This window comes from Natrix helvetica (assembly GCF_964273705.1).
Source record: "Natrix helvetica genome assembly, chromosome: 7".
Lineage (NCBI taxonomy): Eukaryota > Metazoa > Chordata > Lepidosauria > Squamata > Natricidae > Natrix > Natrix helvetica.
This window is the reverse complement of record NC_138558.1, coordinates 57735354-57761692: the sequence shown is the minus strand read 5'-3', so window position 1 is coordinate 57761692 and position 26339 is coordinate 57735354. Positions and strand designations below refer to the sequence as shown.

The window sequence follows — 26339 nt, the reverse complement described above, 5'->3', positions numbered from 1 at the left end:
CTTTAGCTCCTGTAATAGTTAGAGCAGGTGTTCTGAACATCATAACACAGCTATTTTCACATGTACAAGAATGAACAATCATCTTACTGGTATGATAGCCTAGAATTTTAATAGAATTAATTAGTCTCTCTGTGAAATAGCTTATTTTGTTTGCCTAAACTGTTATTGGGCATAGGGGATGTATTAATTCACAGACAATTAAAAATGTAATTCCTTTAATATTTCGAAGTCAAGTGTTGTTTGTTTAAGTAATTGTTTTAATAATTTTGCCTTATCATTGTCATTAGAACTTCAGATGTAGAGGATAATTTTAAAAAATAACTTTTAGTCTCCTTCTATTTATAATTTGTTGTATTTGTATAGCTGCCCAGCTCAAATGAAAGTGACTCTGGGCAGTTAAAATACTGCATTATTTTTTTAAAAAAAAATCATATTTTTTTTAAAAAAACTATAAAATGCACACAAAATAAAAAAGGGTGACATTAACCATAGTAAGGGAACCATTGCAAAGTTTCCCTAGTTTCCTGGCATGCCCCATCCTCGATAATATAGCCAAGTTTTCATTTTTGGAATGTTAAGAGGAATGCAGCTAAGTCATTTCCAGGAGAAGATTCCACAAAGAAACAAACATATTACTAATTCATTTAGAAGAAAAAACATTTGGACAGATTCCATTCTTAACTTTCTGGAACTCTGGAAATACCACTTTCGGCATCATCATAAACGTGAATTCATTTACAACATATTTACCTGTATGTGTATATGGCCCTTGTATTTCCATGGGACTAACTCTTTGAAGAACAGTTATTAGAATATTTACAACTCAATTTTCTATTGAGTTGCAAACAAAATTATTTAAAATATTAAAATGTAAATATATTTGAAATTTCATCATGATAAGATCATGTATAATAAGGAAGTTGTTTTCTTAATTAAAAACCTACAGTGGCAAACCACCTAAAAAAATTTACTCGTTTAAAAACATGTGTCTCTTACTATAGAATTTTTTTTTTGGGGGGGGGGGGGAATAAGAGCAATTTGGTTCTTGATTCAACTGTGATGACTGCTGGAATCTGCATTTACTGCATGGCTGTGGCTGAAGTGGATTGTCCTCTCAAGTGTAATAGTATGGAAAATTCCATTTTCACCAAAGACCCTACTGTAATAGTAATGTACAGAGCTGTACATTGCAACAAATGTCCATGAACATTCCTCTTCTATAATACTTTTGGAAGAAAACCTTAATCACCCTGAGAACATTTTAAAGAGTTGCTAAGATAATGTGCTGAGATAATTAGAGAGTCGTTGGAGATCCTCTCGGTTCGAACTTGATCGAACACAGGCACGAGCCCATTTAAGGACGTACCTTGTGGCATTGAGAGTGGCCAAACGCCAATATTGTGCCACTCTCATTGCATCCGCAGAGAACCGCCCTGCAGCCCTGTTTCGGGTGTCCCGCTCCCTCTTGTTTCAGAGGCCGCGGGAGGCCCCTCTACAGGGCAGAGCAGAGGAATTTGGGAAATATCTGCAGGATAAAATCGCTCAAATCCGGAAGGATTGGGTCCCTGTTAGTGGTCCAATGGAGACGTCCGTGGCGAGTCTTGAGGAATCGACCTGGGAGGAGTTTGACTTGGTTGCCATCGAGGATTTGGACAGAATGCGTGGACGACTGCGACCCACCACATGTTTATTGGACCCGTGCCCCTCCTGGCTTGTACTGGCATCCTGGGAGGTTACACGAGACTGGCTCCTGGACCTAGTGAACGCTTCGCTGAGCGAGGGGTCTCTCCCGGCCGCCTTGAAAGAGGCAGTGGTGAGACCCTTGCTCAAGAAGCCTTCCCTGGATCCCTTGGAGCTGGCCAATTATCGTCCTGTCTCCAACCTTCCCTTTTTGGCGAAGGTTGCAGAGAGTGTGGTGGCCTACCAGTTTCCACGGCATCTGGAGGAAAATGATTATCTAGACCCGCGCCAGTCCGGCTTCCGCCCCGGTCACAGCACGGAGACGGCCTTGGTCGCGTTGGTGGATGATCTCTGGAGGGCCAGAGATAGAGGTTGTTCCTCTATCCTGGTCCTATTAGACCTCTCGGCGGCTTTTGATACCATCGACCATGGTATCCTGCTGCGCCGGCTGGAGGGGTTGGGGGTCCGGGGCACCGTTTTGCGGTGGTTCGGCTCCTACCTTTCTGGCCGGACGCAGCGTGTGTTGGCAGGGGAGGAGAGGTCGACCCTATGCCCCCTTACTTGTGGGGTGCCACAGGGGTCGGTCCTCTCGCCACTCCTGTTCAACACATATATGAAGCCGCTGGGTGAGATCATCCATGGTTTCGGGGTGGGATACCATCTGTACGCTGATGATACTCAGCTGTACTTTTCCACCCCGAACCACCCCAACGAGGCCATCTAAGTGATGTCCCGGTGTGTGGAAGCCGTACGGATCTGGATGGATGACAACCGACTCAAACTCAACCCCTCCAAGACGGAGTGGCTGTGGGTACCGGCTCCCCGGTTCAGCCAATTAATTCCATCATTGGCCATCGGGGGCATTCAACTTGCCCCCGTGGAGCGGGCGCGCAATTTGGGCGTCCTCCTCGATGCCCGGCTGTCCATGGATGACCATGTGACAGCCGTGGCAAGGGGGGCGTTCCACCAGGTTCGCCTGGTGCGCCAATTGCGCCCCCTACTGGACCGGGACGCCTTACGCACAGTCACTCATGCGCTGGTGACGTCTCGCTTGGACTACTGTAACGCTCTCTACATGGGGCTTCCCTTGAAATGCACCCGGAGACTACAGTTGGTCCAGAACGCAGCCGCGCGGGTAATTATGGGGAGTACTAGGTACTCCCATGTGACACCGTTCCTGCGTGAGCTGCACTGGCTTCCTGTGGTCTATCGGGTGCGTTTCAAGGTTTTGATAACAATCTTTAAAGCGCTCCATGGCTCAGGACCTAGTTACTTGCGGGATCGTATTCTGCCCCATACATCCCTGCGACCAATCCGCTCGCACAGAGAGGGCCTCCTCCAGGTGCCGTCCACCAGACAGTGTCGAGGGGCGGCGCCTAGGAGTAGAGCCTTCTCTGTGGCGGGCCCAGCCCTGTGGAATGACCTCCCTCCGGATATTAGGAATACCTCTGACCTCCGCTCCTTTCGTGTAAAGCTCAAGACCCACCTTTTTCAAGTTGCTGGCCTGGCTCAACTTTGATCCAACTATATCGCTCCTGACGGGTTTTTTATTTGGGGTATTTTAATTGCATTCAATTTATTTAAGGGTTTTAAACATTGTGTTTTTACTTGTTTTTATCTATCAGTTCACCTCCTCCTTGTATATGTCGTGTATATGTCTTGTATATGTTTTGGTATATGTTTTGTTATATGTATGTCGATATATTTATTTCCTATGTTTTGTTGTACGCCGCCCCGAGTCCTTCGAGAGAGGGTGCGGCTAAGAAATAAATTATTATTATTATTATTATTATTATTATTATTATTATTATTATTATTATTATTATTATTATTATTATTATTATTATTATTATTAATTAGAATCTGGGTAAAGATAAAGAAGAATTGACCCATATGAAATTACAATAGGTTAAAGTTAGTTTTCCTGGAATATAAAAGTAATTGAAGCATCAGCCATTACATAGAAGGGGTAACTCAGCTGACCAAGATGAACCAAAGGAAGTTTAGATTCAATGGGTATAAAAAAACAGGAATAGATAGCTAAAGCTCCCAAGGTTGCCGCCTGCATTTCTGAATACCAATAATTTAAAATGTTTTAAAAATATATTTAAAAATGTTAATTCTGCTCCATTGGTCATCAGTTTGAGTTTTTTTTGAGAATGCAGCTGAAAAAAAGGCCTATGAAGTAAGAAACTAAAACATCAAGTCCTTGTTTTTTTGTGGTCAAAATTACTATTTTTAACAATGTTATTAAATAAGTAAGTAAAAATGAAAATAAGTAAAGTATAGGACAGCAACAGCATAGAATTTCATTGACCAGTAATTACCTATATAGATATGCCTGGAGACAACATTCCCTATAGGAATGAGAAATAATGAGCTTTTTTTCCAGATAAAAAAATCTGATTGTGATTTCTCAGATCCTGAGACCAAGTAGAGTTCTTCCATATTTCAGAATTGCACTGAAAACAAGTGCAATCTATTGATTTGCTTGATTCCTCAGCAATTTCACAAGATATTAACATAGTTTGTAATCTTCTTTTTATGCAAAAAGCAAAATTTTATCAGGTTCTTAACTGAATCTCTTGTCAACTTTATTCATCATTCTAAGTTCCGATTTGAGGTCACCTATATTAGTGTTTTTCTAACCTTCAATGCAATTACCATTTAACATCTCTCCCTCCCTCCCTCCCTCCCCCTCTCCCCCCAGAAGAGTAAGAAAAGTTCATGACTGTATAAGATAGGTGAATTAAGCTGACCCATATTTTGCCATGACTGATAGCATAGTCAGCACCTTGAGCTACACCTGGAAGCCCATTGGCATCCATTGCAGCTTGTTGAGCCTGAATATAACCACTCATGTCCACATAGCCTTAAGATATTGGGCAAGAACATGGATGATGCTACTTAACTACTACAGCTTTAAGATGTGTGATGGGATATCATCCAGTATCGATATTGATGGTAGTTCTTTATGAACCTATGGATGTCTTTCGACAGTGGCTTTATATAGATATTTAAAATGGAAAGACAAAATGTTGGCCCTGAGACACCCCATATAAAAGGAACTCATAGCAAAATAAATGAGGTTCATCCAAACTGAATGAAGTTGGCCCTTGTTCACAAACTCTAGGAATTGCTTATCACATAAATTCAAACATTAGCTAAGGAAACTCTCGTTACTCAGGGATTACCAATATATCTAACGCCATGCAAGTAAAGCAACATCAGATAATAATTCAAATAGGCAGAGATGATTTTCCATGGAATAAAATTGTATTATCTGACATTAACAGTACAACTCTCTAGTCCTTAGAATACTGAAGCCAAACATAGTTGCTGGAAAACCAATAAATTGCCTTCCACACCATAATAATTAAATCAGAATTTTGGCTAAATAAAACATCCTGAAATTGTGAGAAATAAGGTAATCTGCATAGGATGAAGTGGCCAATTTGTAACAATATTAAATTATGATAAATGCATGGGGTGGATTACAAAATGATACCATATTATAACACAGTGATGGTGAACCTATGGCACGGGTGCCACAGGTGGCACGCGGAGCCATTTGTCAGGGCACGCGAGGCGCTGCCCTGTCAGCTGCCCACGCGCATGTGCGCGCTGCCCAGCTAAGTTCACCCTTTTTTTGAAGCCATTTGTCACCCTCTCCAGGCTCCAGAGGCTTTATAGGAGCCTGGGGAGGGCGAAAAGAGCCTCCCCCGTCCCCCGCAGAGGCCCTCCGGAGGCTTCATGAGCTTCCCTGATGCCTTCGAAGCACTCAAAACGACCCTCCGAGCAAACCAGAAGTCACCAAAGGCGTCAGGGAAGCCTCCGGATGGTCCCTGGGGGAGACTGTTTTCGTCCTCCCCAGGCTCCTATAAAGCCTCTGGAGCCTGGGGAAGGTGAAAAAAGCATGTAAAAATGGGGGAGAGCACCTGTAGTGTGCGCATGCGCACTGGGGGGGTAGTTCATTGCATTATGGGTACGGCATGCCCGTACACGATCCCCCTGCACTCCCCCCCACTTATGGCACGCGAGCCAAAAAAGGTTCGCCATCGCTGTTATAACAGCTACAGTAAGCTCAGTACTATTCTACTGATATCTATTATGAAAGCCTAGACCATAATCAATATTAGCAATAATATTGTTTATGATAATAATTAAACATATTCTCTGCTTCATGCTTCTTGTGTTCACAGACTTCCATCTAGCAATCCTGCTCAGAGTTACTCAGAGCACTCTAAGGAAAAATGGGTGGGACAAAAGACCTGTAGGCATTGCCCTGTTTCAGGAGAACTACATACTCAAATACAGTTGCTATGGAGATTAGCAGTTTACTAAAGGCTAAAGAGATAATGGCACATAAGGAAAGGGATGTAAATGAAAACAGTCTGGAAAAGAAAGTTTGCTTATGTAGGCCGAATCAGTTCAAAGCTCAAAGAGCCAAGCCAGGTTGGTCAGCCGATTCAGTGGTCAGTTTCATAAGCAGAATCCACAAAATATGATAAAACAGCTAGAGATCTGACAGATGTTTACATCAAAGGAACTTTGGTCTGTACTGCCTCTTAATCAGCCTGCAACCAGATGCCTTCAATTATGAAGGCCTCTCCCTCTATTTGGCAAAAACCACACTGACTGTCATTGTTCTGCTCTCTGCTTTATTTTCAGAGTATTAGGGCTTGGAATCCTTACATCATCCTCTGACTTTTACAGCTGTTCAGATTGTGCCTATGTTTGATTAGCCACAGATGATTCTTGGGTTCATGTCTCCTAAGGCTGACACTTAAATTTAGTTGGACAACTTCATCATAGTCTGAATCCTCAGCCATGATAAGCCTGCTAGATAAAGGTGTGATGTCTTAGTTCAGGGGTGTCAAACCTGATTTCATTGAGGGCTTGTATTTGACCTTGGGAGGGCCAGGGGGTGTGGCCAGTTCAATATCACTCGTGTTGGGGATGCCTATGGTGGCCCAAGTGCTCTGTGGATTTCCAAACTCCATTTTCGGCTGTGACAGCCTCCCACCCAAATTGAGTGTAGTTAAGACAGGGGTGTCAAACTCAACAGCGAACGACTGGATAGTAGATATGCAATTGAATGAGTGAGGTATTATCCTTTGTTACAATCTAGAAGTTGTATAATCTAGAACTGCATAGAATCTTCACTTTCTGAATTCTGCTACCTTGCCAGGTGAAGCCTTGCTTTACAGATCCAGCTTGTCAGTAGAATTGAACAATTTACTTTCCATTTCTTTCTTTCCTACTTTATCATGAACTTTATATAGTATATTTTCCTACACATCCACTCATTACTTTTGCTGACGTTCTTCTTTAGATAGATCCTTCTCTTTGTGTACATCAGTAAAACAAAAGGATAATGGCATGATTGAAGCAGATGAATCATGGGTTTTTTTCCATTCAGTGTGAAGGTTCCAAGAATTGCCCTAATTAATTTACGTAATATCTGTGAAATAGGGCAAGGGAATTTCCACATTTACTTATCTTCTCTTGCTTCTGCTTCTGAGAAAGGCATCCCTGTTTTGCTTTGCCGCATACCTCCAGCTGCAATCAATCGCCTGTCTTCCTGATTTTCCCTCCAAGCAACCCAAACATTGGGAGGGAGTACCCGGAGAGGCCGGGCTTCAGAAATCCCAGGGTGGGGAAAATATTTTAAAAGTGAGTTTCAGCTATCTGTGAAGGTTTGAAGAATTGCCCTAATTAATTTATGAGCCCAGGGACGAAATTCAAAGTAAAACCGTTCGTTTATTAGGACTAACATTTTAGCACGGACTTCTGTGTAGCTGAAACTAAATCACATTTAATGGCATCTGACCTTTACCCCTGTGCCCCCTCCCCTCTGGCTGAGGTCATCAATCGCATTCTCCAACGGGGCGTTAAAGCAGGGTTCTAGACATGCGCATTCACATCCCAGTACAGAAATATGAGACTTTTACTCTGGCCAAAACTATGCATGGAATTTCCCTCCCCTTCTCAAGGTGATAGTAGTCATGGAAATGCCTTAGGCGTTGACATCCAGTTTGTTTCTTAGAATCAAGCCTAGACTTCATTTTTAGTTTCTGCTAAGAAAACTTCCAGCTGAAATAGGTTAATTCAATATTTTGTTTAACTTTGTTTCTAAGGATGAGGATTACAGCATAAGGGTGGTCAAGTATTACATGAAAATTGAATGCTGTTGAGTGCATGTTCGTAATCTATCTTCTAGACAAACACTGTATACTTATGGTAGATTATTCTTAAAAATAGTGTTACTTTTACAGTTCAACAAGCACAATAGTGAACCAAAACAATGCCATTTGCCTTTTTGGTATATTTTGATGTATTTAATTGCCTATACCATTTTCACCTGTTTTACCTTAGTACAATATAATTTGAGTTGAACCCACATATTTATTTCACTATTGTATCATGAAAAAATATGATCAAAAATATTTTTGTGATTCCATGAAAAGCTTTGTGAATGGCATGATTGTATGGAAAAGACATGAGAATTAGAAGTCTCCTAATTTTAATCATGGATTAATAAATTTAGATGGCCACTGATAAACAGTTTCATGAAATAGAGTTTTGTAATAAATATGCCATTAATATATACAAATCACCAGCAAAAAGTATAAACATTCTGTTATATCACTTGTTCTTTTACTAGAGACTGAATTATCAATCAGAATTAGGCATCACAGATAATTATAAATATTAAAAACATTTGTGCAATCTTTAAAAATTAAATTTCTATGAAAAGTACCAGATTAATGATTCTGAAAATGCAAAGCCTTCAATTACAATTCCAACCAAAGTATGAACACTTATAAACAGACTTCTTAAAAATAATCATTTAAGTAACACTTGCTGCAATAGAAGACTGTTAACCATGGTGAACAGTGAAATATTTGCCAATTCAATCATAGACTAAAATGTTTAAAATGATCCATGAAGAGTTCAAGTTATGTTCACCTATACGTTTCTAAGAAGCAGTACAAATCAATAGCATTTTACAAGGTTCTCAAATGCCAGACAGCAATAAAAACATTGGCTCATAAATGTCCTTCCTCAAATATTAAAAAGCCATTTTCTGAAAAAGTTAAACTACTGTTACGTTTTGCTGGTTTCCAATATAGTACATCATCACTTTAAACATTACTGGGTTAGAAAGTATACAGCGTTCCAAAAATCTTTATTGTCTTATTTATTTATTAATTCTTAGAATTCTTTTTTTGAGAAAATTATCCATTTCAAAACGTTTTTAATAATGCATTAACTCTCAGCAATTTTCTATGAAAGAAGAAAAAGTACCACATGAAAGCCTTAAAATTGAAAGAAAAGACGAAATAATCTTGCAATTTTATCCTTAATAATAAAATTCTTCCAGTAGTCATTCAAATATCATTATATATACATCAGCACATTTTAAAGCATATTTTACTAAGGAAATAACAAGACACAAAATATATAATTAACCAGGGACGTGCGGTCAGGGGAGGCAGGGGAGGCAGAGCCTCACCTCTCTTCATGAAATAATAGTATATAATATAATATAATATAATATTATATATATATATATATATATATATATATATATATATATATATATATATATATATATATATATATATATATATATATATATATATATATATATATATATATATATACACACACATACATACACACACACACACACACACACACACACACACATCCGTCTGGCCGCGCCCGGGAGCTGCGGAGGCAGAAATGTTGTCTGCGCTCCCGGATGACGAAGGCACAAAAGCGACTGGGTTCTCCAGTCGCTTTCGTGCCTTCGTCATCCGGCAGCGGCGACAACATTTCTGCCTACGCCCTCCGCAGCTCCCGGGCACGCCCGGACGGAGGTAGCCAGAATGGCGCCGAGGCAGTCCAGCAGGTGAGCGACCGAGGATCAGGCTGCCTCGCTTGCTCTTTCGTCCACTCGGACCGCCTCGGCGTCGCTGTGGCTACATCCGTCCGGCCGCGTCCGGAAGCTGCGGAGGGCGGAGGCAGAAATGTTGTCGGCGCTGCCGTATGACGAAGGCATGAAAGTGACTGGAGAACGACGAGAACCTTCCTGCCTCTGCTGGATTTCGCGCGCTTCTCGCAACTGCAATATGCAGTCGCGAGGAGCGCGCAAAGTCCAATAGAGGCAGGAAGGTTCTCGTCGTTCCCCAGTCACTTTCGAGGACTGCGGAGCGCGAGCCGGCGGAGCACGCTCAGGAAGGCAGGGAATGGGATCACGTGTGCTGGAGGCTGAGGCAGCCTGAGCCTCCAGCACACGTGGTCCCATTCCCCGCCTTCCTGATGACGTCACCAGCCTCACCAGCCATAAACATCACCGCACATCACTGTAATTAACTGTGTTCATTTGTGTTTAATGGGTTACATTGCTTGGAAATGTGTCAGATGTGAAGAAGAGATTGCTTGGTGTTAACATTCTCAAAACCTCTTGAATAATGCAATAAATGGGTATTAATCACATGCGATCCATGGTGGAACAGAAAAATTCAAAAAATATTGCTGTTCAATTACCATAGGATTTAATTATATAATTCCAGTTTGTCTAATCATTTAGACATGCATCATGATCAGTTACCATAGTAAATTGTAATTAAACATGATGAACCTGTAATCATGTGTAATTGGAAACATCAGTTTACAAAAGCTGATCTTTATTCTCTTTCTCTTCCAACCTTCAATAATTCCCTGTACATGTTGAGAAAACCAAACATTGGGTCAATGTAAGCTCTTGATGTTGTTTATCCATTGCCATGTACCAAGAGACCAAGAGTTTGACAAAGATGTCTGACTGCCAAATGTCGTTAACTGACCATTTTTCAATGAAGTCTGGCTGCCCATTGTTGCTAGTCGTTTGGTTCACACTTCCGTGCTATCCAGGGTGCGCCACAAGGAGACAAACTAGCCTCCCACCCCATAGACCACCCTGTCCTTGAATCGCTGAGTGGACTGGACATTGACATTTGAACTACTGTGAGTCCATGTATTTGCCATATGATAAATAAATAAATCTGTACATTTCCATTATCAGAATTCCATAAAGCAAATATACAAATAAATGACATAAAAATCAAGCGTTCAAAATATATCTAGCCCTATGTGGGCTTACAGTCTTTTCTAGCGTAACATCCAAGTTTCATCATGTCTTTATTTTGTGTTATAACATGTTGACACTATTCATCGGATTTACTAAATGTACAAGGAACGAATAGAAAGAAATGCAGTCTGGAGGATCAAAGGGCTAGGATTAAAAATGTGTACAGTTTTTTTTAAAAAAAGGCAATGAAAATAAAATTGCATTATATAATAATTTGTTTTAAATAATTATTAGTTGTTATATTACTTGTATTGAGATCTCTCAAACACAAAGAAAAACAGGAAAAAGATAAAAGGACTAAGACATAAATCGAAACCTTAAATGTCAGTTGACTCTTAGAGCAAAAGCTACCCAATCAAATTTTAAAATGTATTTATAACTTGTTCCCGTTTCATTCCAATTCACTTAGTTATGATCAATTTTAGGAAATCTGACCTTCCTTTCTTATCTCTAAGAGGAATTTTCAGATTTCATCTCTGGCTACAAATGCACAAAAATCTGTGCTTTACTTAGAGCCATTCCAGAATGTTCTGGTTCATAAGGTGATTATAAGTAGATTTCTCAGATGTTCTTAAACCTGCCCTGGCTTCTTTTCCAATTCAGCTTAATTTTCATTGGAGATATGATTATCAACTATTTTTTGAAACAGTGTTCTGAATGCTCTTTGATGTCCAGTTTATCTTCTCTCTATTAGAGACGTACAAGTATGATTTTCTAATTTTGTCACTTTGATTGTTTGATTATTTCAGCTACATCAATAAAATTGTCGGTTGACATTTTTTATAAGTCTTACATGGATGCTTATAATGCTTTATGCCCAATTAACTGTCAATATATATTATATTATACTGTGGAGAGTAGGATTCTCTTTCTAACAGCTGGCTTGGTATACTGTGCTATATTACACTATGCTTTACAACCATTTATCTCATTTCCAGGATCAATAGTTTTTAAGTATAAAAATACTTTTGGAGCATAAAGCATGATGCATTAACAGTTGAAAACATAATCCGAAATATTTATGGAATTTAACTTCTCTGAATTTAAATGAGGATTGAATAAATATTTAAATAATAAATAATTACTATCATTTCCTGGTTATGAGAAAAGTGGGAAATTAGTCATTGTGACTGTTTATTTCTCCTAACGTATGCAAGTTGTTTTGTTTAAAATAAACAGAATCTCATTGGAAATATATGTCTTAAAAACACTGTACCATTTCACTCTATTTATATGGTAAACATATTCCTGAATTAACATTGAAAGTACACTTTCAAAAATATATTTTATTCTCCTTGAATTAAACTTTAATTGCAGAAAAGCTATAATTTGTTTTATTAATTAGTAATATTTAGGTGGCACTACTTTTTATCTATTATCTGTCTGTCTATCATCCACCCACCCATTCCTCTTAGTGCATGGACAAACTACTACTCCTATCTTTTTCACCATCACAACAACGGTGTAAGGTGGGGTGGAGTAAGAGAAAGTTAGTGGTCCAAAGTCACCCAACTGGCATTCATGTTTAAAGGAGGCATAGAATGGTTTTAAGCAAGAACCTTAACCACTACACCCAAACGGTCACTGTATTTCTTAAAGTCTACAATCCTGAAGTATAACTTGCTTGTGTAATTTTATCAATACAGGTATAAAATAGGCAGATTTTTTTTTCTAAACATTTTCATTTCATATATCCAAATACCATTCATCTGCTATATGGTCTGAACAAAAAAAAATCATGTATCTTTAAATCATGTGTAATACAATACAATAACAGAGTTGGAAGGGACCTTGGAGGTCAACCCCCTGCCTAGGCAGGAAACCCTATACCATTTCAGACAAATGGCACATAAGATGGCACATAAGATTATGTATACACCCATAAGAATGCATGCTTCCTGTACAAATCTTTAATTTGCTATAGGATATAACTTTTTTAAAAAACATGTTTTTTGTTTCATCTAGATTTGGATTCATTCTCCACAAGGATGAGCCTGTACTCCAGAAAATTGATCTTGAAACCATGTCATACATCAAGACCATTAGTTTAAAAGATTACAACTGTGTTCCAAAGACTCTGGCATATACACATCTTGGAGGATATTATTTTGTCAACTGTAAACCTGACACTACAGGAGCTATTCTACCACAAATAATAGTAGATAGTGTTACTGACTCAGTTATTGGATATAATGGTGATGTAACAGGATCTCCATACATTTCACCAGATGGTCACTACGTAGTCAGCATTGATGATGTGAAAGGTCTCATGAGGGTCCAGACAATTACACTAAGAGGAGAAATACAAGAGGCCTTTGACATTCACACAAACTTGCACATATCTGATGTGGCTTTCCAACCATCATTTACTGAAGCCCATGAATATAATGTCTTTGGTAGCTCTAGTACACAGACTGATGTTCTTTTTGTAGAACTGTCTTCTGGGAAGGTGAAGATGGTGAAGAATCTTAAGGAACCTCTTAAACCAGATGAATGGTCTTGGAACAATAAGAACCGATTAATTGAGGGCAGTGGTCTCTTTGGTCAATACCTGATGACACCTTCCAAGGAATCCTTGTTTATTCTAGATGGACGATTAAATAAGCTTAATTGTGAAATCACTGAAGTTGAGAAAGGAAACACAGTAATTTGGGTTGGAGATGCATAAAGAACCATATTAGATAACACCCAAGTGGATATAGTTTTACAGTACATTGCACTTATCTTCATTCTCCAAATTGTCATTATTTTATATTTAAAATGTTAGACCCTTCTGTACATGTTGTGTGGTTGACTAAAATGGAATTTTGGTGAAATAAACGATGCTGAAACTGACAAATATGTACTGTTGGTAATCTCCATAAAGAAAAGTGGCCAATTTGTGACAATATTATATTATGATAAATACATAGGGTACATGAAAAAATGATACCATGTTATAACAGCAGCAGCAACAATAACAATACTTAATCAGATTCATTGAATTTATAATATTACACATGATGTGCATAGTTAGGTTTTTGCATTAAAACACTATGCCCTGTCCCGACCACTATTTGATATTTTTGTGCCTTGAACAGAAATGTCTCATAAGGAAAGTGAAGCCTACAAAACATGTAATTGTATTCTTGTGGTTATAAGTTCTCTTTATCTTGTGAAAAGTTTTTAATATCTCAAAATTTTTCATCTCCACATATTTTAAGGCATGCTTTTAACTCAAAGGAAAAAGTATATTTTCAACATTTTGTGCTATCATTTTTATTACTACAGCTTGAAGATATGGTTATTTTTATTACAATTTAAGGTTAAAGTTTTGTTAATTTCATATTATAATTCTTACTTTTCCACCTACAAAACAGTTACATCAACTTGGTATAGTTTAGTTTTATTGAACAGAAATATAATATCTAGCTGCTAAGGAGAAATGTTTATTTTGAAATCAATACTGAGAGTTATTTAAATTGGCAAAAAAAAATAATGTTTTAATTTTAAAACAATCTGCTTAATAATATCCTTTACACAGTAATCCTAGATATGTCTATTTAGAAGTAAGTTTCACTGAATTCAGGATAATTAATTCCTAAATAAGAAAAGAACCCAAGTCTTTAAAAATGGAGAATAATGGTACTATGTCTACTGAAAAGTAAATCACATTCAGTTCAATTTTTCTTACTCCTAGTTGTGTACAAGATTATATGTTTCAAGTTACTTTCTGAAAGTACAGTACACTGAAATGAATAAAATTCACAATTAAAAAATGATTTGTATCATCTTGCTAGATAATATCACTGTTATATGTACAATGTCTATCATATATGCCTTTTGTCAATACTGTTGATAAAAGTAATGTTTTAACTTATTCCTGCCATTAGCTTTCTATTTCAAGGTATTTGGGTTATCTTAGTTTATAAACTGCCACTTAGTTAGGGATGTTGTTTACATGTCTACATAGAAACAATTCAGATTCTAAAATTTAGAATTATTGTAACCACTACAAAAGGAGAAAATAATCTTGCTCATTAGTATTTTTTTTCTTCAGATTTTCAAGAAATACATAGATGGAATTTACTATTGTTATCATTTTAAAAACTGGGTTTCTTTACCTGAAAAGATTAAACTGATACTTTATTGAATGCAATCAAATATTTTACTCTAATAGGTAAAGCTAATTAGAAATTAGACATTTCTATTTTCTTGTATGTCATTAATATCCTGGGCTATGAAACAGTAGACTTCTCTTTAGATTAAGAAAACTGGCAGATAGACTTAACTGAACAACAAAAATAACTTTAAATTTCTGACTTCTGAATCTTTTTAGCAATTTTCCCCATTGTGATAATAACAGTAATTACTACAAAATAAAAGACTGTGAACTGCCTGTTACTCTATGATTTACAGTAGTTCATTTCTTCTACATTTTTCTGATCTATCCTACATATGTGAGTTCTGTATGTAGAAAATGCTTGATGAAAGGAAAATAAACCTCTTACATTTTAAAACTTGTTGTTTCAGTTGATATATCAACAAGGAGAATGTTCCCAAAATAGGTTTTTAATAAAAACTCCTTATATGGAGGAGAAAGATAGAAAAGCAGTCAAGAATGTTACCCTTTCCCCACCAATGACATCTATGTAGCAAAAATAATGAAGCAAACACCTCTATATTGGATTAGGAATTATTTCAGGTTGCATACTGAATTATTAACTCTAGCAAAAGCTAAACAAAAATGTCAATGATATTTTGAAGGGTAAATGGCTCACGTATGTACTATTAAGTATTAGTATATAAATTGACTGCTAGTTGAAAAATAGTATTTAGCGTACTTACTTATCCAGACAAAAATGAGATGAAAAAAATGGGAAACATCCTTCTAAGTGAACACTATTTATTATCTCACAATGAATTAAAGCAAAACTCTAATACAGTCCTAGAAGTAGCATTATTGAAATTCTTTTGCACTGCTATGTGTCAGAGTTGCTCTAATTATAAAGAAGTAACACTATTTTTTTACAGAGTTGTTTTGGAAAGGGAGATGGGTAGCAAATAATTTCCATAAAGTAATAAATACTTTGTTGTATGAAAAACAACCTTTTCACTATGAACCACACCGGTGCAGTGGTTAGAATGCAGTACTGCAAGCTACTTCTGCTAAGTACAGTAGTGCTGGCTGCCTGCAATTTGGCAGTTTAAATCTCACCAGGCTCAAGGTTGACTCAGCCTTCCATCCTTCCAAGGTCGGTAAAATGAGGACCCAGATTGTTGGGGGAAATATGCTGAATCTGTAAACCGCTTAGAGAGGGCTGTAAGGCACTGCGAAGCGGTATATAAGTGTAAGTGCTGTTGCTATTAATAAAAGAATATTTGTAGCTCAGGTTTGAAATGAGGGGTCCTTGGTGCTCTCTGAGATTGTTTGTTTTCTTGCAGATGTTACGCTAACTAGGTAACATCATCAGTGTTAATAAGGAGTTAGGAATTCTTACTAGCACTGATGATATTAGGATAATGTTAGGAGAGTTAGGATAACGATACGTCTGCAAAAAAGCAAGCAAACTTAGAGAGCACCAAGGACCCCTCTTTTTCACTACTGTTTCAAAGTGCACATTTACATTTAACTAAAAATTCAGAAGAAAAAAATCAGATAAATAAAACTTGAAAAAGCTGTTTGTTGACAGTTAATGCTTTGCCCTGTGTTTTTTCAAGGAGCAAGTATTTGGCTTTACATATTCAATTCCATAATTCTACCAATTAGTAATAATATTTATGAAGAAATTTTTGATTGAAAACATAAGTTAACTGTGCAAAATAATTTCAAAAATGGAAAAATGATTTTTAGGTTATATGAACAGAAATATAGTTTTAAAATCATAAGAAGTCTTCTATTTTGTGTTGGTCAAAATCCCAGAAGTGTGTTGTCTAGTTCCTGGAGTTTAAAAAGTGTACTTAAAAATTGGAACAAATTCACAGAGAGTCACTGATGAAAATCAGAGGACTATAAATTATATCCTACGAGGAGAGATGAAAGGTATTAGAAATGTTTAGAGAGGAATGAAGATAAATTATAATTACATTCTGAGATATTTGTTAGGATATCACCCAGAAGTTCAAGAAGTTCAAGTTCCATCATTACAAATAATTGAAACGGAATGCTTGATTTTCAGTACAGGAAGATGAATATGAACTGAATGCTTCAAAGAAGGCTTCCTAACAATAACAAAACTTTGAAATGGAGCCAATTTTCCAGAGAAATGGTGGGTTCTCAATAAGGGTGGAGATAGTATCCATGCATGGGTTGACACTGTCCATATTCTGATTGGACTGATTGGATTGATTAATTAATTATTAATTAATTAATCCCTATATAACCTGCCTCCAGGAGTGGTACCACCCAGTTTCCGACTCAGCCCACTCGGGGACAGTCGTGTTATCCTTTCGTCTTAAAGATCAATTTCAAATATTTCTGGAAGTCCTGTTCTAACTGCCTGTGAGTACTGTCAGAATTAGGGCTTCTAGCACCCGACTACCGGCAGGGCTGCTGCCTTCAATCCTGCTCTCCTTGGCTTGGGCAGAGAATTCTTCTCTCTCTTGCTACTTCGCCTCAGAAAAAATTGACAAGTGACTGTAAATTGAGGCTAAGCTCCAAGGCGTTTTGACAGCTTCCGGAATTAGAGAGAAGCCCTTTTGCCGCACTGCAGCTGGGCGGCAAGGGAGACTCATGTCTGAACTGACAGCCCAGCAGGGAGCCTTAGGAGGGTAGTGTGAAGACACGGAACACGTCGGGAGGATGCAAAGCCACAAGGAGGCTCCTGAGGCAGGCAGGCCAGGCACTAAAGCATTAAGAGTGGCAGCACAGCCAGCGAGCCATTAACAGGCCAGGTGGGAGTCCAAAAAAGGGCGTGAATGCCATTTTGAAAAGGGGGCGGAGCCATGCCATGGTGGCCATTTTGTCCTGTCATTCGGTGGTAACATGGCTGACCCCAACTTGGTTGTTGAGCTGGGAAGCCCAGAGGCTGGTAGGAACGCAATTGAGCCAGACCAGGGCCTTCTTGCTGTGGCCTAGAGCTCCATTCCCCCCACAAGGCTGGTACCTCTCAGGAGACTGCAGGAACCAGTAGGAACTTTCTTCAGGCAGCAAGGGGTCGAAGGCCAAAAAATCCCATAAGGCCTCCTCCAAAGCCAAGCATTCTGAGATCCCAGTGACTTCACAGCCACCCTAAAATGGTGGCAAGGGCACCTAGACAACCGGCCTCCATACCACTACAGCTGGAGGTGTGCCAGGGTCCTTTCAGCCCCATGCTGCCCCTCTACATGTCGTGTATTTGGGGCAGCTCCGACAATCGTGGGCAGGGTAGGAGTGTTGAAGCCACCTTCACACCTACCATGGCTGGTTTATGCCCGGAAGAGATGGTAACCCCTTTCATGCCCGTATACACCCCATCTACTATGCCAGCTATTTTGGGCAGATTTCAGGACTTTATGCTGAGGCTATAAAGCAGGGCATTGCTGCTGGCTTGAAGGAAAAAGCTTCAGGCCCACGGATGAGTGCCCCTCAAGCAACACATAGGGGGCGGTCCTGTAACTGCTACACAACATCCACCATCCAAACCTGACCACTGCTCATCCCCCGCCTCAGAAAAGAGGGAGATCAAGAATGCCCACCTGTCAGAGGAGGAGGGCCTGTTCCTGAAAAAACCTACCTACGCCGATCTTTTCTGTTCCAACTTATTCATTCCCTTGTTGTGCAAAGCCAAGGCTGCCTTGGTGGTCGGTGACCAAGTGGCGAAGGACCCTCCTCCACAGGCCCAGTCTACCAGTGTTTACTGAGCACAAGATGGAGATGGATACTATCCTGGCCCCTCAATTGTTTGTGGACACAATATAGCGTCAGTGGTCTACCCTTACATCTGGCCTGGTTCCTTCAGCCAATGATAGACGTTTCTATAACATCACCGAGACTCTGGACAAGGCACTGTTGTGGCCTACCGTTGACCCCCCCCATCACCGCTCTGTACACTAACACCATGTTGCCAGGGGCACAGGAGGATATCCTCAAGCCAGAGGACAGCCGGGCAGACCAGATCCTTCAGCGAGGTCACCAGGCAGCCGCCTGGGTGGTAAGAGCTTGAACTGCAGCGTCGTTCCTCTCCCGCTCGAGTCTTTGCTGGCTGCAACAGCTGCAAGAACGAAAGCCAGCCAGCGATTCAAGAGCCCATCAGGACTTGAATAAAATTGTGGCTGCTGTACAATTCACTTTGGACGCCACTTTGAATGCTACCTGATTCGCCTCCAGGGCAATGGCGTCATCGGTGGCCTCACACAGACTTTTGTGGCTATGGCAGTGGCAAACAGTTGTTAAACATAAGTGGCACCTAGCATCTGAGCCATATTCGGGGGGGGGACTTTATTCGGGGATTCTCTCACTCCCCTATTTATTGAGGGTAAGAATAAATACAAAATTCTTCCCTCCAATCCCAAGAGAGAGTCCTTCCATTCGTCATCATACCCTAGGAGGCAGCCCTTTCTCCCCCAGTAATATGGGGGCCCCGCTTGACAATCTGAGTACTTGTCCTCAGGCTTTCAGCCACAGGGAGGTTTCTTTCAGTGGCCTAGACAACATCAGTATAGGCAACAGAGGGGAAACCAATCTAAGCATCCCTTTCAGGGGAGCGGTAACCGATATTACCGCAGATCATAATCCCTCGTAGGATCAGTTCCCCATCAGAGGCAGGTTACGTTTTTTCACTGTCCAATGGGACACTACAACTACTGATGCCTGGGTTAGGGCCATGGTCAGATTCGGTCTGACCCTGGAGTTTGTTTCCCCTCCCCCAAAGTTTTTCCTTCATTGCCATGTTTCTAGCAACCCCAGAGTCGGCTCCTCATGCAATCAGCCATTCAGCACCTGATGGACATTAGGGCCATACAGGAAGTCCCTGCAGACCAGGCAGGCTGTGGGTTCTATTCCATTCTCTTTGTAATACCAAAGTCCTCAGGGGGGGGTGGAGGACCATCCTTGATTTGAAATGGTTGAATAAGTATGTTAAGTATAGACCTTTTAAAATGCATTCTTTAATCACCATTTTGGAAAGTATTCGCGAAAGTGATTTTCTTACTTCGATCGACCTCACAGAGGCGTACATGCACGTACCCATCTTGAGGGAGCATCATCAATTCTTACGTTTTTGTTACCGGTTGCATCATTATCAATACAGAGAGTTACTTTTTGGCCTTTCTTCTGCGCCCCGAGTATTTACTAAAGTGTTGGTGGTCCTAGCGGCCTATCTGCGCATCCCTATCAGGGTACAACCTTATTTAGATGACATATTGGTACAATTGGTCTCCAGGGACAGGGCTGTGGGCGACCTCCATCTCACGCTGAATGTGTTAAGGGCTCATGGGTTTTCCATCAATGAAGCTAAGAGCCATTTTACACCCACAACTCATATTTTACATTTAGGGGCTTAGATAGATACTGAGTCAGGGCAGGTCTTCCTTTCAGAGGACCGCCTTAACAGCCTCAAACAGATGGTAACAGAGGTGTTACTGGGTGTCCCTGACTACACTCTCTAAGTTATTGGGGAAGATGGTCTCTACTATCTCCATTGTGCCCTGGGCTAGATTACATACAAGGAAGTTACAATGGTTCCTTCTTCCCTACCAGAAACCTCAGTGTTTCCTTGACTAAGGTGCCTTTACCCAAGGAGATTCCCCAATCTCTCTACTGGCGGAAGTCATGGACCATTGAGAAGGGGTGTCATTTTAGGATTCTCAATAGAGTAATGGTTACCACAGATGCTAGCCTCTCTGGTTGGGGCATCCATATGGGAACACAAATGGCATAAGGGCAATGGACCCAGGATGAGGCGGAGAGGAGCATTAACTGGTTGGAACTATGGGCTGTCAGATTGGCCCTGTTGAAATTTTGGGAGTCCATCTTGGGGTGGCATGTCCTAGTTCTGACTGATAATATGATAGCTAAGGCCCATATTAATAGGCAGGGGGGGGGACTAGGTCTGGTGATCTTATGTCAGAGACCAATGTCCTGGTCTCCTGGGCAGAGGATAATCTCTTGTCCATTTTGGCGGAGCATATTTCAGGCACCGCTAATGTCACTGTGGATTGGCTCAGCAGGACTACAGTTGACCAAGCCGAATGGTGCCTGCATCTTTGTCTTTTTCAGGAGTTCACGCAGCGTTACGGACTCCCAATCGCAGACCTGTTCGCCACCCGACCAACGCCCAGCTTCCAAGGTTTTTCACACAGTTCAACACACCTGGAGAGGAAGGAGTGGAGCCCCTGGCCCAGGGGTCTCCTTTATGCTTTTCCCCCGGTCCCTCTCCTCCCCAGAGTCATTCGCAGAATCATCTCTGTCAAGGTGGAGGTCATCCTTCTGGCACCACACTGGTTGCAGCACCCTTGGTTTGCCAACCTGCAGTTACCGTTTATGGAGAGACCTTGGAGGATCCCAACGGAAAAGGTTGTCCTTACCCAGGGGTCACTGGAACACCCGGAACCCCAGTGGCTGCAGTTGACCATTTGGCAATTGAGCGTCTCATGCTAAGGGGAGGCAACCTGTCAGACAGGGTCATCTCTACCATACAAACCTTCAAGAGACCATCAACGGTCCGCATTTAAAATGCTACTTGGAAAACATTTTCTCATCGGTGTGCAGCCAAACACATTTTTCCAGTTAATTCCATCATCCCTCAGGTCCTCAAATTTGTCCTGGATGGCCTGGAGAAGGGATTGTCCCCTAACACTCTTCGGAGACAGGTGGCTGCTTTGAACACTGTACTTACCTGGGGTGGGGGGCAGTCCCTGTCACATCATCCCAACTTGCAGGGTTTCTTGAAAGGGGCAGTTAATCTAAGACCACCAGCAGTGCATAGATATCCCACCTGGGATCTGGCAAAAGTCCTAGAGGCTCTGATAGATCCACCCTTCGAGCCTCATCAGGAGGTGCCGATACAGTTCCTGTCCTGGAAGGTAGCATTCCTGGTGGCCGTGACGTCAGCGAGGCGTATATCTGAACTGCATGCTTTATCAGTGCGAGAAGACCTCTGTGGGTTGTATGCGGACAGGGTGTTCCTTAGACTGGATCCCTCCTTTATGACGAAGGTTGGCTCTTGGTTCCATCGCACACAGGAGGTAGTGTTACCGGATTTTTGTCCCTCACCCAGACATGAATTGGAACATCAATGGCACAAGTTAGATGTGCGTCAACCACTGCAAATTTACATTGATCTCACGGCAGAATTTAGACAGTCGGAGTCCCTCTTTATTTCATTCCAGCCCTCTTCCCTTGGCCAGAAGGTCTCGGTAACTACCATTGGCAGGTGGGTCAGATGTTGCATTGCTGCAGCGTATGACTCATGCCAGGAGGGGGTGCCAGCCCATTCTACAAGAAGCACTGCTACCACGATGGCATGGGCAACACAGGCTTCCCTAGCTGAAATTTGCAGGGCGGCTGCGTGGGCCTCTCTGTCCCCCTTTCATCCACAATTACAAACTTGAAAAGTTCACATCTGCCAATTCCTCCTTTGGCAGGTGGGTTTTAGGCCTGTCAGTCTCAGAACAGTCTATCACCCTCCCTTGAGGACTGTACAGCTTGGTTATGTCTCATGCATGGATGCTATCTCCACCCTTATTGAGAAGGGGCGTTGGTAACTTACCTGATACACCCCTTCTAATAGGGTGGAGATAGCATCCAGCCCCGGCCCGAGATTTGACTGTTCCTTGTCTCTGCGGACTGTTTTTTTGTCTGTTGCAAGGTTTGTCTTGACAGGTTGGTGATATTGTTTTTATCTATTTTTTTCTAGGATTCACTAAACTTAAAAATTGTCTTTTTTTCTCTTCACCGGAAACTGGGTGGTACCACTCATGGGGGTGGGTTATATAGGGGTTAATTAATTAGTAATCAGACTCAGTCCAATCAGAGCACGGACAGTGTCAACCCGTGAATGGATGCTATCTCCACCCTATTAGAAGAGGCATATCAGGTAAGTTACCAACGCCCTTTTCCCCTCACAGGGTGTAATGCTTATATTCATCACATATGTTAATATATTCACAAAGCCATCTGATTGGAATCTGTTCTAGTGGAATCTTATTTAGTCTGAATATTTGAGATTTTTATGAATAAAATATGCTACAGTAACCTGAGCTTTATTCATTCACAACAGGAAAAAATCTCCATAAAGAGGCCTGCAGAATGACATTCTAACAAGGCAATTAGAGCAGAGAAGTACTGATAACTTCACTGATCTTCTTGCTATAGTATAAACCTGAACATGAGAATGTGCCCATATTCATTTATAGTTATTTCTTATTTTCCACCATATGTGCTCTAGACATTGCTCGATCTGTTTCACTTCCTGGAGTTCCCCGGTAAACTTGCCCCCATTACAGATGGGTAAATAGAAAAGCCCATTGGAAAGTAATCTCACTCAATATCCTCACTGTCTACATTTTAGGACTTAGAAAGGCAAATAGAGCAGCCAATAAAGTTGCTTAGATAGTCTGGTTTTGACTCCTTATAGGCAGAGTCTTTAATGTACCTAAAGAAACTTCTTACATATTATCTGAGTCTCCTTTTAACCAATGAACTCTCAGGAACTGAATAGTCCTGTCCTTTACTGCTTGTTTTCAACCATAATCATTTTGGTGTTGTGAGAAGCTAGGGGAGAGTAACCACTTTGATCTGGGAGATTGTAAATTAGGGGTGTCAAATTGGCGGACTACGGGTTGGATGCATCACATTCAGGCCACGCCCACTCAAGCTCCAGAAAGGCAAAGCACGTTGTGATATGTGACATCACTTGACACGATCGAGTTTGACACCCATGTTGTAAAAGGACTTTTTTGAAAGAAAAACAACCATGTGCTGCTTTTGAGCAGAAGAACCAAGGATCAAAATGTCCAGGGTAATTATACTCCACACTATTAAAACTTACATACCATATTTTTTGGAGTATAAGACGCACTTTTCCCCCCCCAAAAAAGAGGGTTAAAATCTGAGTGCACCTTATACACTGAATACAGTATTTTTGGCCCACTGAAACACCGCCCCCTTTGCAAAAATGGACGTGCGGAGGGTTTGGGAGGCTTGCAAAGTACTCCTGGGGGCTGGGGAGGCAAAAATGAGCAAAAAACTCGGCATTTTTACTTGTTTTTGGGCACCCAGCCCCCAGGAGCACTCTACAAGCCCCCCAAAGATCTGCATGCCCGTTTTTTGTGTGCAATAAACGAGGTGTGCAGAGGATTTGGGAGGCCTGCAGAGTGCAAAAACTTTTTTTTTAATTTACCTCTTCAAAATCTTGGTGCATCTTATACTCTGGTGAGTCTTACAGTCCGAAAAATATGGTAATACTTATTTGCTTGCAAAATCGAATTGCTTGCTTGCTTGCTTCTTTTCAAATTTATCCTTCTAACTGAACTGATTATATATATATATCCTATTCATTCTTTCATTTACTGCACGGGTGTCCAAACTTGGCAACTTTAAGACTTGTGGACTTCAACTTTTTTTGTTAATAAGCAGAAACCTTAATGCATGATTACTAAAATTTGTAGGTTTTCATTTTTCTTTTGATGTCAATTATACTTCTAAATCTCCAAGATTATTATTTTTTCTTCAACTAGACCCTTGATGGCAAACTTATGGTACGTGTGCCACAGGTGGCATGCACAGCCATTTGTCAGGGCACGTGAGGCTCATGAAGGTCCTACTCTCCTCCATGTTTACAGAATTGTCTGTCTATACAATCACTTATTTTTTTTGCCAATAACACCAATTGCTGTGCTAATTATTTGCATTATTTGCTTACTACGTACCAACAAAATTCATGGAACATTTGTCCAGTCATCATAGACTAGACCAGTGGTTCTCAACCTTCCTAATGCCGCAACTCTTTAATATAGTTCCTCATGTTGTGGTGACCCCCAACCATAAAATTATTTTATGTTTTCCATATTTTTTTTAAAAAAATATGTGTTTTCCAATAGGTGACCCCTGTGAAATGGTCGTTTGCCCCCCCCAAGGGGTCCCGACCCACAGGTTGAGAACCTCTGGTCTAGTTTAATATTTCTTTCTTTAAGGAACAGGCTGTTTATTCAACTAGACCCGTGATGCCACAGGTGGCATGTGGAGCCATTTGTCAGGGCATTTGTTGATGGTATATTGTTTGCCCAGTCTATAATTCATATAGGTATGTATATATTAGAGGGGGGAAACAGTTTGTCAAATATAAAATCTAGTAGATAGTAATGGACTAGAAATTGTATTAAAATTGTATTATAGAAAGTCATTGGAACTCAGCTACAGTTTTAAAAAAAGTTCTGTTATTGCCAATTTATTTATAATAAATGTTCCAAAACAGTAAAATTCACCTGGAAGCAGTTTTGTTATCAGTGTTAACAGCACAGAATATTTTTAAAAGTTAACTTATAAACTGGATATTGGATACAATCTACTGTATTATTATTATTATTATCTTCTCACATAACCTTCTTTTCTTTGGAAAATCTCTCAAGCTTTATTGATCTCCCTTTTCTCTTTCATTTTACCTATTGATTTTCATTTTAAGCAGGTTGGCATCAAATGCTGCTTCAGTCATTTTTACCTGGTGATTAGTAATAAATATCTTGGTAAAAAGATATTATTATTGAATTCTGTAGGCCAATCCAAACACAAAGCATTTTAGGAGAGTCAGATAAATAGTGGACAGCAGCAAAGTGGCATATCGTGTACAGGAAAAAATATATATACTTGATGCAATCATACAAGAAGATCAACATTCAACCAACTTAAGTTCAGCTATATATATTATAAATGTATTATCATACAGGCCTTAGATTACATAACTTTGATTTTTTTATAGTTCCAACCGTAAATATAGAACTGATTTTCTGCATTTTCTTTCACATTTCCTCAATATGTTCAGAAGGTCAGCGATATTATATGGTCTCATGATTTATTCCCATCAGATGATCCTGTACCTTCCTATTCTGTCCATTTTACAGATACAGATTAACAGAGTCCAACCCCCACCCACACAAGCAGACCTGACACCATTTTTGACAGATGTATCTAGTGCTTGGCAATGTGATATGAGATCAAGCCACAAGAGTAATCCAACAGCAGTGAGGCAATTGCGAAGAATCAAACATAAATAAAAATATTAGCAAAACGTCACAGCATAACATTCTTGCTATCCTCATGTTGCAGCAGAATAAAAAGGTAGTGCTTGACACGTTGAAGAGCTCTTGTGGTTCTTGGAGAAAGCTCTCAATTATGTAGTTTAGCAATTTGTAAGTGTTAAGCTCCTGGTCCATGGAGATCAAGAATTCTTTAATAAAGTAGAGGTAATGGGAAACTTTTCATAAAGGAAAACTAGAGAAATTATATAATTTAATTAATGCACACAGGAATACTATGTTCTAAATCTATATCTAATCTATATCTATAGCTATATGTAGATTCAGTTAATAAAGGACCAATATGTTGCATTAGATGGCTTAA

The 26339-nt window shown here is 40.1% G+C and overlaps 1 protein-coding gene across 1 annotated transcript in view; it reads left to right on the top strand.

The window, feature by feature from the left end:
* The window catches only part of LOC309395426 (follistatin-related protein 5), a 156854-nt gene extending 141552 nt beyond the window's left edge, over positions 1–15302 (top strand). The window contains exon 12 of the mRNA XM_081959667.1: positions 12788–15302. Within this exon, the coding sequence (XP_081815793.1) occupies positions 12788–13490 (703 nt within the window). The 3' untranslated portion in view covers positions 13491–15302. The remainder of the gene's footprint in view (positions 1–12787) is intronic.
* The last annotated feature ends 11037 nt before the right edge of the window (positions 15303–26339 follow it).